The 14,140-nt window shown below is 34.4% G+C and overlaps 1 protein-coding gene across 4 annotated transcripts in view; it reads left to right on the top strand.

Moving 5' to 3' along the window:
* Positions 1-14,140, top strand: part of LOC101886104 (protein sel-1 homolog 3) — a 43,986-nt gene that overhangs the window by 23,407 nt on the left and 6,439 nt on the right. For all 4 annotated transcript variants that reach the window (XM_073939641.1, XM_073939639.1, XM_073939640.1 and 1 more), the window contains exons 15-17: positions 453-629; positions 11,414-11,541; positions 11,665-11,748. In XM_073939641.1, coding sequence (XP_073795742.1) covers positions 453-629; positions 11,414-11,541; positions 11,665-11,748 — 389 coding nt within the window. The remainder of the gene's footprint in view (positions 1-452; positions 630-11,413; positions 11,542-11,664; positions 11,749-14,140) is intronic.

The raw sequence follows: 14,140 nt of genomic DNA, 5'->3' as shown, positions 1-14,140 counted from the left end.
GAATTGATGAATGAATGGATTAATGAATGGACAGATGGGCGTATGAATGGATGGATGGATGGATGAGTGGATGGAAGGGTGGATGGATAGAAGAGTGTATGGATGGATGAATGGATAGAAGAGTGTATGGATGGATGGATAGTGTGTATGGATGGATGTGTGCATGGATGAATGTTAGGAGGAGGTACGATTTGTCATTCCAATACAAAAAGGTTTGGTTTCTGGCTTTTAGATGGAGTAAATATGCTGGAATGTACATCATTTTGGATGGATGTGGCTTTTAATTTGACCTTTATTAATATTCATTAGTCTTCATTGTGTCTTTATGTATTTATGATTATGTGTGAGATTGTGTAACGGTGTCAAATCAACTGTCCTAAGTGATGAATAACCCAACCTACTCTAACCTAAATGTTGTGATGTCTATAATGGCCCTTGTGTGTGTTTTGCAGGGTTCTGTTGAAGCTCTGAATGGACTCGGATGGTTCTACAGTACCATAGTAGAGGACAGAAGTAAAGCCATAGAGTACTTTGAGTTGGCGGCTCAGAATGGCAGTCGCGATGGGCTTTTCAATGTAGGCGTCTACCAGTTAAACGGTCTCAATCCTGATAAACCAGACAGAAATGAGGTGAGGGCCTGCACATGTACTCTTTACTGAATAGTCCAACTCGAAAATGGATGTCATTGACTCACCTTCATGTCCTCTTTTGTTTACACTCTTTAAAGAAATGTTCTTCAGTGATATCTTTGGTTGCCGATACAACTATATTAAAAATCAACAGCACTTGGTGTCACTACCACTTTTCAGATGACAGTTGTTTCTCATGGGGACGTCTGTAAAAAAAAATCCCCAAAGCTAGCCAATGATTAAACTTTTAATACGTTTAAATAATGTAGCAGTGGACATCTGAGTTTGTAATCTAACGAAACCGAAACTACTCGTCTCAAATGATCATCAATGTGCTCAGTCAGATGCTAGTATTTATATATGGGATCCTCAGATATGGCTGCTCAGATCCACCAGAATTTACCCCTAAACCTGATGAAATTTATGCTAATTTCACATTGTCTTACAATGACCAATTACATCAGGGCACCACTCACCTCAAATCATATTTGGACAGCTGGTCAGTTATAAACAGAGTACACTGTTGATCCTGGACCATCATCATTTAATACAGTGTAAATTCACTATTGTTGATCCTGGATCATCATCATCATCATTTAATACAGTGTAAATTCACTATTGTTGATCCTGGATCATCATCATCATCATTTAATACAGTGTAAATTCACTATTGTTGATCCTGGATCATCATCATCATCATCATTTAATACAGTGTAAATTCACTATTGTTGATCCTGGATCATCATCATCATCATTTAATACAGTGTAAATTCACTATTGTTGATCCTGGATCATCATCATCATCATTTAATACAGTGTAAATTCACTATTGTTGATCCTGGATCATCATCATTTAATACAGTGTAAATTCACTATTGTTGATCCTGGATCATCATCATCATTTAATACAGTGTAAATTCACTATTGTTGATCCTGGATCATCATCATCATCATCATTTAATACAGTGTAAATTCACTATTGTTGATCCTGGACCATCATCATCATTTAATACAGTGTAAATTCACTATTGTTGATCCTGGATCATCATCATCATCATTTAATACAGTGTAAATTCACTATTGTTGATCCTGGATCATCATCATCATTTAATACAGTGTAAATTCACTATTGTTGATCCTGGATCATCATCATCATCATTTAATACAGTGTAAATTCACTATTGTTGATCCTGGATCATCATCATCATCATTTAATACAGTGTAAATTCACTATTGTTGATCCTGAATCATCATCATCATTTAATACAGTGTAAATTCACTATTGTTGATCCTGGATCATCATCATCATCATCATTTAATACAGTGTAAATTCACTATTGTTGATCCTGGATCATCATCATCATCATTTAATACAGTGTAAATTCACTATTGTTGATCCTGGATCATCATCATCATCATCATTTAATACAGTGTAAATTCACTATTGTTGATCCTGGACCATCATCATCATTTAATACAGTGTAAATTCACTATTGTTGATCCTGGATCATCATCATCATCATCATTTAATACAGTGTAAATTCACTATTGTTGATCCTGGACCATCATCATCATTTAATACAGTGTAAATTCACTATTGTTGATCCTGGATCATCATCATCATCATTTAATACAGTGTAAATTCACTATTGTTGATCCTGGATCATCATCATCATTTAATACAGTGTAAATTCACTATTGTTGATCCTGGATCATCATCATCATCATTTAATACAGTGTAAATTCACTATTGTTGATCCTGGATCATCATCATCATCATTTAATACAGTGTAAATTCACTATTGTTGATCCTGAATCATCATCATCATTTAATACAGTGTAAATTCACTATTGTTGATCCTGGATCATCATCATCGTTTAATACAGTGTAAATTCACTATTGTTGATCCTGGATCATCATCATCATTTAATACAGTGTAAATTCACTATTGTTGATCCTGGATCATCATCATCATTTAATACAGTGTAAATTCACTATTGTTGATCCTGGATCATCATCATCATCATTTAATACAGTGTAAATTCACTATTGTTGATCCTGGATCATCATCATCATCATTTAATACAGTGTAAATTCACTATTGTTGATCCTGGATCATCATCATCATCATTTAATACAGTGTAAATTCACTATTGTTGATCCTGGATCATCATCATCATTATCATTTAATACAGTGTATATTTACTATTGTTGATCCTGGATCATCATCATCATTTAATACAGTGTAAATTCACTATTGTTAATCCTGGATCATCATCATCATTTAATACAGTGTAAATTCACTATCGTTGATCCTGGATCATCATCATCATCATTTAATACAGTGTAAATTCACTATTGTTGATCCTGGATCATCATCATCATTTAATACAGTGTAAATTCACTATTGTTGATCCTGGATCATCATCATCATTTAATACAGTGTAAATTCACTATTGTTAATCCTGGATCATCATCATCATTTAATACAGTGTAAATTCACTATCGTTGATCCTGGATCATCATCATCATCATTTAATACAGTGTAAATTCACTATTGTTGATCCTGGATCATCATCATCATTTAATACAGTGTAAATTCACTATTGTTGATCCTGGATCATCATCATCATTTAATACAGTGTAAATTCACTATTGTTGATCCTGGATCATCATCATCATCATTTAATACAGTGTAAATTCACTATTGTTGATCCTGGATCATCATCATCATCATTTAATACAGTGTAAATTCACTATTGTTGATCCTGGATCATCATCATCATCATTTAATACAGTGTAAATTCACTATTGTTAATCCTGGATCATCATCATCATCATTTAATACAGTGTAAATTCACTATTGTTAATCCTGGATCATCATCATTTAATACAGTGTAAATTCACTATTGTTGATCCTGGATCATCATCATCATCATTTAAATACAGTGTAAATTCACTATTGTTGATCCTGGATCATCATCATTATTTAATACAGTGTAAATTCACTATTGTTGATCCTGGATCATCATCATCATTTAATACAGTGTAAATTCACTATTGTTAATCCTAAATCATCATCATTTAATACAGTGTAAATTCACTATTGTTGATCCTGGATCATCATCATTTAATACAGTGTAAATTCACTATTGTTGATCCTGGATCATCATCATTATTTAATACAGTGTAAATTCACTATTGTTAATCCTAAATCATCATCATTTAATACAGTGTAAATTCACTATTGTTGATCCTGGATCATCATCATCATTTAAATACAGTGTAAATTCACTATTGTTAATCCTGGATCATCATCATCATTTAATACAGTGTAAATTCACTATTGTTGATCCTGGATCATCATCATCATCATTTAATACAGTGTAAATTCACTATTGTTGATCCTGGATCATCATCATCATTTAATACAGTGTAAATTCACTATTGTTGATCCTGGATCATCATCATCATTTAATACAGTGTAAATTCACTATCGTTGATCCTGGATCATCATCATCATCATCATTTAATACAGTGTAAATTCACTATTGTTGATCCTGGATCATCATCATCATTTAATACAGTGTAAATTCACTATCGTTGATCCTGGATCATCATCATCATCATCATTTAATACAGTGTAAATTCACTATTGTTGATCCTGGATCATCATCATCATTTAATACAGTGTAAATTCACTATCGTTGATCCTGGATCATCATCATCATCATTTAATACAGTGTAAATTCACTATTGTTGATCCTGGATCATCATCATCATTTAATACAGTGTAAATTCACTATCGTTGATCCTGGATCATCATCATCATCATCATTTAATACAGTGTAAATTCACTATTGTTGATCCTGGATCATCATCATCATCATTTAATACAGTGTAAATTCACTATTGTTGATCCTGGATCATCATCATTTAATACAGTGTAAATCCACTATTGTTGATCCTGGATCATCATCATCATTTAAATACAGTGTAAATTCACTATTGTTGATCCTGGATCATCATCATCATCATTTAATACAGTGTAAATTCACTATTGTTGGTCCTGGATCATCATCATCATTTAAATACAGTGTAAATTCACTATTGTTGATCCTGGATCATCATCATCATTTAATACAGTGTAAATTCACTATTGTTGATCCTGGATCATCATCATCATCATTTAATACAGTGTAAATTCACTATTGTTGATCCTGGATCATCATCATCATTTAATACAGTGTAAATTCACTATTGTTGATCCTGGATCATCATCATCATCATTTAATACAGTGTAAATTCACTATTGTTGATCCTGGATCATCATCATCATTTAAATACAGTGTAAATTCACTATTGTTGATCCTGGATCATCATCATTTAATACAGTGTAAATTCACTATCGTTGATCCTGGACCATCATCATCATTTAATACAGTGTATATTTACTATTGTTGATCCTGGATCATCATCATCATTTAAATACAGTGTAAATTCACTATTGTTGATCCTGGATCATCATCATCATCATTTAAATACAGTGTAAATTCACTATCGTTGATCCTGGATCATCATCATCATTTAATACAGTGTATATTTACTATTGTTGATCCTGGATCATCATCATCATCATTTAATACAGTGTAAATTCACTATTGTTGATCCTGGATCATCATCATCATCATTTAATACAGTGTAAATTCACTATCGTTGATCCTGGATCATCATCATCATTTAATACAGTGTAAATTCACTATTGTTGATCCTGGATCATCATCATCATCATTTAAATACAGTGTAAATTCACTATTGTTGATCCTGGATCATCATCATTTAATACAGTGTAAATTCACTATTGTTGATCCTGGATCATCATCATTTAATACAGTGTAAATTCACTATTGTTGATCCTGGATCATCATCATTTAAATACAGTGTAAATTCACTATTGTTAATCCTGGATCATCATCATCATTTAATACAGTGTAAATTCACTATTGTTAATCCTGGATCATCATCATCATTTAATACAGTGTAAATTCACTATTGTTGATCCTGGATCATCATCATCATCATTTAATACAGTGTAAATTCACTATTGTTGATCCTGGATCATCATCATCATTTAATACAGTGTAAATTCACTATTGTTGATCCTGGATCATCATCATCATCATTTAAATACAGTGTAAATTCACTATTGTTGATCCTGGATCATCATCATCATCATTTAATACAGTGTAAATTCACTATTGTTGATCCTGGATCATCATCATCATTTAAATACAGTGTAAATTCACTATTGTTGATCCTGGATCATCATCATTTAAATACAGTGTAAATTCACTATCGTTGATCCTGGACCATCATCATCATTTAATACAGTGTATATTTACTATTGTTGATCCTGGATCATCATCATCATTTAAATACAGTGTAAATTCACTATTGTTGATCCTGGATCATCATCATCATCATTTAATACAGTGTAAATTCACTATTGTTGATCCTGGATCATCATCATCATCATTTAATACAGTGTAAATTCACTATTGTTGATCCTGGATCATCATCATCATTTAATACAGTGTAAATTCACTATTGTTGATCCTGGATCATCATCATCATTTAATACAGTGTAAATTCACTATCGTTGATCCTGGATCATCATCATCATCATTTAATACAGTGTAAATTCACTATTGTTGATCCTGGATCATCATCATCATCATTTAATACAGTGTAAATTCACTATTGTTGATCCTGGATCATCATCATCATTTAATACAGTGTAAATTCACTATTGTTGATCCTGGATCATCATCATCATCATTTAATACAGTGTAAATTCACTATTGTTGATCCTGGATCATCATCATCATCATTTAATACAGTGTAAATTCACTATTGTTGATCCTGGATCATCATCATCATCATTTAATACAGTGTAAATTCACTATTGTTGATCCTGGATCATCATCATCATCATTTAATACAGTGTAAATTCACTATCGTTGATCCTGGATCATCATCATCATCATTTAATACAGTGTAAATTCACTATTGTTGATCCTGGATCATCATTATCATCATTTAAATACAGTGTAAATTCACTATTGTTGATCCTGGATCATCATCATCATTTAAAACAGTGTAATTTCACTATTGTTGATCCTGGATCATCATCATTTAAATACAGTGTAAATTCACTATTGTTGATCCTGGATCATCATCATCATCATTTAAATACAGTGTAAATTCACTATTGTTGATCCTGGATCATCATCATCATTTAATACAGTGTAAATTCACTATTGTTAATCCTGGACCATCATCATTTAATACAGTGTAAATTCACTATTGTTGATCCTGGATCATCATCATCATCATTTAAATACAGTGTAAATTCACTATTGTTGATCCTGGATCATCATCATCATCATTTAAATACAGTGTAAATTCACTATTGTTGATCCTGGATCATCATCATCATCATTTAATACAGTGTAAATTCACTATTGTTGATCCTGGATCATCATCATCATTTAATACAGTGTAAATTCACTATTGTTGATCCTGGATCATCATCATCATCATTTAAATACAGTGTAAATTCACTATTGTTGATCCTGGATCATCATCATCATCATTTAAATACAGTGTAAATTCACTATTGTTGATCCTGGATCATCATCATCATCATTTAATACAGTGTAAATTCACTATTGTTGATCCTGGATCATCATCATTTAAATACAGTGTAAATTCACTATCGTTGATCCTGGACCATGATCATCATCATTTAATACAGTGTAAATTCACTATTGTTGATCCTGGATCATCATCATCATCATTTAATACAGTGTAAATTCACTATTGTTGATCCTGGATCTTCATCATCATTTAATACAGTGTAAATTCACTATTGTTGATCCTGGATCATCATCATCATCATCATCATTTAATACAGTGTAAATTCACTATTGTTGATCCTGGATCATCATCATCATCATTTAATACAGTGTAAATTCACTATTGTTGATCCTGGATCTTCATCATCATTTAATACAGTGTAAATTCACTATTGTTGATCCTGGATCATCATCATCATCATCATCATTTAAATACAGTGTAAATTCACTATTGTTGATCCTGGATCATCATCATCATCATTTAATACAGTGTAAATTCACTATTGTTGATCCTGGATCATCATCATCATCATTTAAATACAGTGTAAATTCACTATTGTTGATCCTGGATCATCATCATCATTTAATACAGTGTAAATTCACTATTGTTGATCCTGGATCATCATCATCATTTAATACAGTGTAAATTCACTATTGTTGATCCTGGATCATCATCATTTAATACAGTGTAAATTCACTATTGTTGATCCTGGATCATCATCATCATTTAATACAGTGTAAATTCACTATCGTTGATCCTGGATCATCATCATTTAAATACAGAGTAAATTCACTATTGTTAATCCTGGATCATCATCATCATTTAATACAGTGTAAATTCACTATCGTTGATCCTGGATCATCATCATTTAAATACAGAGTAAATTCACTATTGTTAATCCTGGATCATCATGATCATCATTTAATACAGTGTAAATTCACTATTGTTGATCCTGGATCATCATCATTTAAATACAGTGTAAATTCACTATTGTTGATCCTGGATCATCATCATCATTTAAATACAGTGTAAATTCACTATTGTTGATCCTGGATCATCATCATTTAAATACAGTGTAAATTCACTATTGTTGATCCTGGATCATCATCATTTAAATACAGTGTAAATTCACTATTGTTGATCCTGGATCATCATCATTTAATACAGTGTAAATTCACTATTGTTGATCCTGGATCATCATCATCATCATTTAATACAGTGTAAATTCACTATTGTTGATCCTGGATCATCATCATCATCATTTAATACAGTGTAAATTCACTATTGTTGATCCTGGATCATCATCATCATTTAAATACAGTGTAAATTCACTATTGTTGATCCTGGATCATCATCATCATCATTTAAATACAGTGTAAATTCACTATTGTTGATCCTGGATCATCATCATCATCATTTAAATACAGTGTAAATTCACTATTGTTGATCCTGGATCATCATCATCATTTAATACAGTGTAAATTCACTATTGTTGATCCTGGATCATCATCATCATTTAATACAGTGTAAATTCACTATTGTTGATCCTGGATCATCATCATCATTTAAATACAGTGTAAATTCACTATTTTTGATCCTGGACCATCTTCATCATTTAATACAGTGTAAATTCACTATTGTTGATCCTGGATCATCATCATCATCATTTAATACAGTGTAAATTCACTATTGTTGATCCTGGATCATCATCATCATCATTTAAATACAGTGTAAATTCACTATTGTTGATCCTGGATCATCATCATCATTTAATACAGTGTAAATTCACTATTGTTGATCCTGGATCATCATCATCATTTAATACAGTGTAAATTCACTATCGTTGATCCTGGATCATCATCATTTAAATACAGAGTAAATTCACTATTGTTAATCCTGGATCATCATCATCATTTAATACAGTGTAAATTCACTATCGTTGATCCTGGATCATCATCATTTAAATACAGAGTAAATTCACTATTGTTAATCCTGGATCATCATGATCATCATTTAATACAGTGTAAATTCACTATTGTTAATCCTGGATCATCATCATTTAAATACAGTGTAAATTCACTATTGTTGATCCTGGATCATCATCATTTAAATACAGTGTAAATTCACTATTGTTGATCCTGGATCATCATCATCATTTAAATACAGTGTAAATTCACTATTGTTGATCCTGGATCATCATCATTTAAATACAGTGTAAATTCACTATTGTTGATCCTGGATCATCATCATCATCATTTAATACAGTGTAAATTCACTATTGTTGATCCTGGATCATCATCATCATCATTTAATACAGTGTAAATTCACTATTGTTGATCCTGGATCATCATCATTTAAATACAGTGTAAATTCACTATTGTTGATCCTGGATCATCATCATTTAAATACAGTGTAAATTCACTATTGTTGATCCTGGATCATCATCATTTAATACAGTGTAAATTCACTATTGTTGATCCTGGATCATCATCATCATCATTTAATACAGTGTAAATTCACTATTGTTGATCCTGGATCATCATCATCATCATTTAATACAGTGTAAATTCACTATTGTTGATCCTGGATCATCATCATCATTTAAATACAGTGTAAATTCACTATTGTTGATCCTGGATCATCATCATCATCATTTAAATACAGTGTAAATTCACTATTGTTGATCCTGGATCATCATCATCATTTAATACAGTGTAAATTCACTATTGTTGATCCTGGATCATCATCATCATTTAAATACAGTGTAAATTCACTATTTTTGATCCTGGATCATCATCATCATTTAATACAGTGTAAATTCACTATTTTTGATCCTGGATCATCATCATCATCATTTAATACAGTGTAAATTCACTATTGTTGATCCTGGATCATCATCATCATCATTTAATACAGTGTAAATTCACTATTTTTGATCCTGGATCATCATCATCATCATTTAATACAGTGTAAATTCACTATTGTTGATCCTGGACCATCATCATCATTTAATACAGTGTAAATTCACTATTGTTGATCCTGGATCATCATCATTTAATACAGTGTAAATTCACTATTGTTGATCCTGGATCATCATCATTTAATACAGTGTAAATTCACTATTGTTGATCCTGGATCATCATCATCATCATTTAATACAGTGTAAATTCACTATTGTTGATCCTGGATCATCATCATTTAATACAGTGTAAATTCACTATTGTTGATCCTGGATCATCATCATCATCATTTAATACAGTGTAAATTCACTATTGTTAATCCTGGATCATCATCATCATTTAATACAGTGTAAATTCACTATTGTTGATCCTGGATCATCATCATCATTTAATACAGTGTAAATTCACTATTGTTGATCCTGGATCATCATCATTTAATACAGTGTAAATTCACTATCGTTGATCCTGGATCATCATCATCATCATTTAAATACAGTGTAAATTCACTATTGTTGATCCTGGATCATCATCATCATCATTTAATACAGTGTAAATTCACTATTGTTGATCCTGGATCATCATCATTTAATACAGTGTAAATTCACTATCGTTGATCCTGGATCATCATCATCATCATTTAAATACAGTGTAAATTCACTATTGTTGATCCTGGATCATCATCATCATCATTTAATACAGTGTAAATTCACTATTGTTGATCCTGGATCATCATCATCATTTAATACAGTGTAAATTCACTATTGTTGATCCTGGATCATCATCATTTAATACAGTGTAAATTCACTATTGTTGATCCTGGACCATCATCATCATTTAATACAGTGTAAATTCACTATTGTTGATCCTGGATCATCATCATCATTTAAATACAGTGTAAATTCACTATTGTTGATCCTGGACCATGATCATCATATTTAATACAGTGTAAATTCACTATTGTTTATATCAATACTAGTTGGTATGGTGATACTTAAGCTGGTATAGTATTGTAAGATGAATTAATGGTATCGCGACAGCTCTACTATATAGTATGGAAGTATGCAATTTGAACACAGCCTGTAAGACTACATGAGTTTAATGTGCATTCATCACACTTTTCCCAGACTGCAGCGTTCCAGTACTTCTTGCGTGCGGCTCAGTTGGGTCATGTGGGCGGCGCTGTGGAGTCTGCATCGTTCCTCTCCACTGGAACTGCCCCAGGAGTGCAGAGAAATCAAAATAAAGCTGTGATGTACGTCAGACTATCCCTCTCATCTACACATGTGGCTTCAGTCAGTACAGCCAGCACCGCACATGACAGATTCATTGAAGAAGTGTCAGACTAAATGTTTTCTTTGGGTTTCTGTTTCTTCAGACTGCTGAAGCAGGTCAGCGAGACCAATGGCCACCTGGGCTTCAGAGTTAAAGAAGCTCTTCAGACGTACCAGAGAGGATCATGGTGAGAGATCGATTCACCATTTCACCATACATTAACATCACTCCATCCATCCATTCCATCCTCACTTCCCTTTCTTTTTCCACCTCTGCATCAATATGTCCCATCTGTCTATCCATCTCCTTCTCTTTACTGATTTATCCATCTATCCCTTGATTCTTCTCTTAACTAACCCTCCATCTCTCCATCTTTTCCTCCCGCAGTTCATTCCTTACTCCATCCAGTCGTCATCCCCTTACCCATCCATCTCTCCTTTGCCCAACCATCCCATCTCTTCATGCTTCCCTAACTCTGTCCACCAAACACTCTTCCCTTCTTCCCCAAATTATTTATCTCTTCATCCAACCTCCCTCAACAGCCATTCTTGCATCCCTCCTTCCCCTCCATTCGTCCATACATTCATTCCTTCATTTAACCATCCCTCCCCACTTGCCTACTTTTACTTACCCTTCATCATTTCCTCCGTGCCTCCCTCAATCAGCTGTTTTTCCCTCCTTTCCTTCGTCTATTCATCCATCTTCATTTCTCCACCCACTCCTTCCTCTATCCCTCAATCCATATTTTTGTCAATCGCTTCGTTCCTAAATCCATCCTCCTCCTCATCCATCAAACATCCATTCTCTCTTCCCTCTATCTTTTCCCCCTCTGCATTAATGTTCCATCCGTCCATCCAATCCATTCCAACCCCTCAACCAATCATCCCTTCCTCAACCAGCCAATCTTCCCTCCATCCATCCCTGCATTAATTCCCACCTATCTCTCTGTCCCTCAGCCATTCATCGTTCCATTCTTCCATCCATCTCTTTCCCTCAGCCATTCATTGTTCCATTCTTCCATCCATCTCTCTTTTCCTCAGCCATTTATCGTTCCATTCTTCCTTCCATCCATCTCTCTTTCCCTCAGCCATTCATCGTTTCATTCTTCCTTCCATCCATCTCTCTTTCCCTCAGCCATTCATCGTTCCATTCTTCCTTCCATCCATCTCTCTTTCCCTCAGCCATTCATCGTTCCATTCTTCCTTCCATCCATCTCTCTTTCCCTCAGATATTCATCGTTCCATTCTTCCTTCCATCCATCTCTCTTTCCCTCAGCCATTCATCGTTCCATTCTTCCTTCCATCCATCTCTCTTTCCCTCAGCCATTCATCGTTCCATTCTTCCTTCCATCCATCTCTCTTTCCCTCAGCCATTCATCGTTCCATTCTTCCTTCCATCCATCTCTCTTTCCCTCAGCCATTCATCGTTCCATTCTTCCTTCCATCCATCTCTCTTTCCCTCAGCCATTCATCGTTCCATTCTTCCTTCCGTCCATCTCTCTTTCCCTCGGCCATTCATCGTTCCATTCTTCCTTCCATCCATCTCTCTTTCCCTCAGCCATTCATCGTTCCATTCTTCCTTCCATCCATCTCTCTTTCCCTCAGCCATTCATCGTTCCATTCTTCCTTCCATCCATCTCTCTTTCCCTCAGCCATTCATCGTTCCATTCTTCCTTCCATCCATCTCTCTTTTCCTCAGCCATTCATCGTTCCATTCTTCCTTCCATTCATCTCTCTTTCCCTCAGCCATTCATCGTTCCATTCTTCCTTCCATCCATCTCTCTTTCCCTCAGCCATTCATCGTTCCATTCTTCCTTCCATCCATCTCTCTTTCCCTCAGCCATTCATCGTTCCATTCTTCCTTCCATCCATCCATCTCTCTTTCCCTCAGCCATTCATCGTTCCATTCTTCCTTCCATCCATCTCTCTTTCCCTCAGCCATTCATCGTTCCATTCTTCCTTCCATCCATCTCTCTTTCCCTCAGCCATTCATCGTTCCATTCTTCCTTCCATCTATCTCTCTTTCCCTCAGCCATTCATCGTTCCATTCTTCCTTCCATCCATCTCTCTTTCCCTCAGCCATTCATCGTTCCATTCTTCCTTCCATCTATCTCTTTCCCTCAGCCATTCATCGTTCCATTCTTCCTTCCATCCATCTCTCTTTCCCTCGGCCATTCATCGTTCCATTCTTCCTTCCATCCATCTCTCTTTCCCTCGGCCATTCATCGTTCCATTCTTCCTTCCATCCATCTCTCTTTCCCTCAGCCATTCATCGTTCCTTTCTTCCTTCCATCCATCTCTCTTTCCCTCAGCCATTCATCTTTCCATTCTTCCTTCCATCCATCTCTTTCCCTCAGCCATTCATCGTTCCATTCTTCCTTCCATCCATCTCTCTTTCCCTCAGCCATTCATCTTTCCATTCTTCCTTCCATCCATCTCTCTTTCCCTCAGCCATTCATCGTTCCTTTCTTCCTTCCATCCATCTCTCTTTCCCTCAGCCATTCATCGTTCCATTCTTCCTTCCTTCCATCCTTCTTTCCCTCAGCCATTCATCTTTCCATTCTTCCTTCCATCCATCTC

This window comes from Danio rerio, chromosome 23 (genome assembly GCF_049306965.1).
Source record: "Danio rerio strain Tuebingen ecotype United States chromosome 23, GRCz12tu, whole genome shotgun sequence".
NCBI classification, from domain to species: Eukaryota; Metazoa; Chordata; class Actinopteri; order Cypriniformes; family Danionidae; genus Danio; species Danio rerio.
The sequence above is the reverse complement of the archived record's forward strand: the minus strand, read 5'-3'. Positions and strand labels throughout refer to the sequence as shown.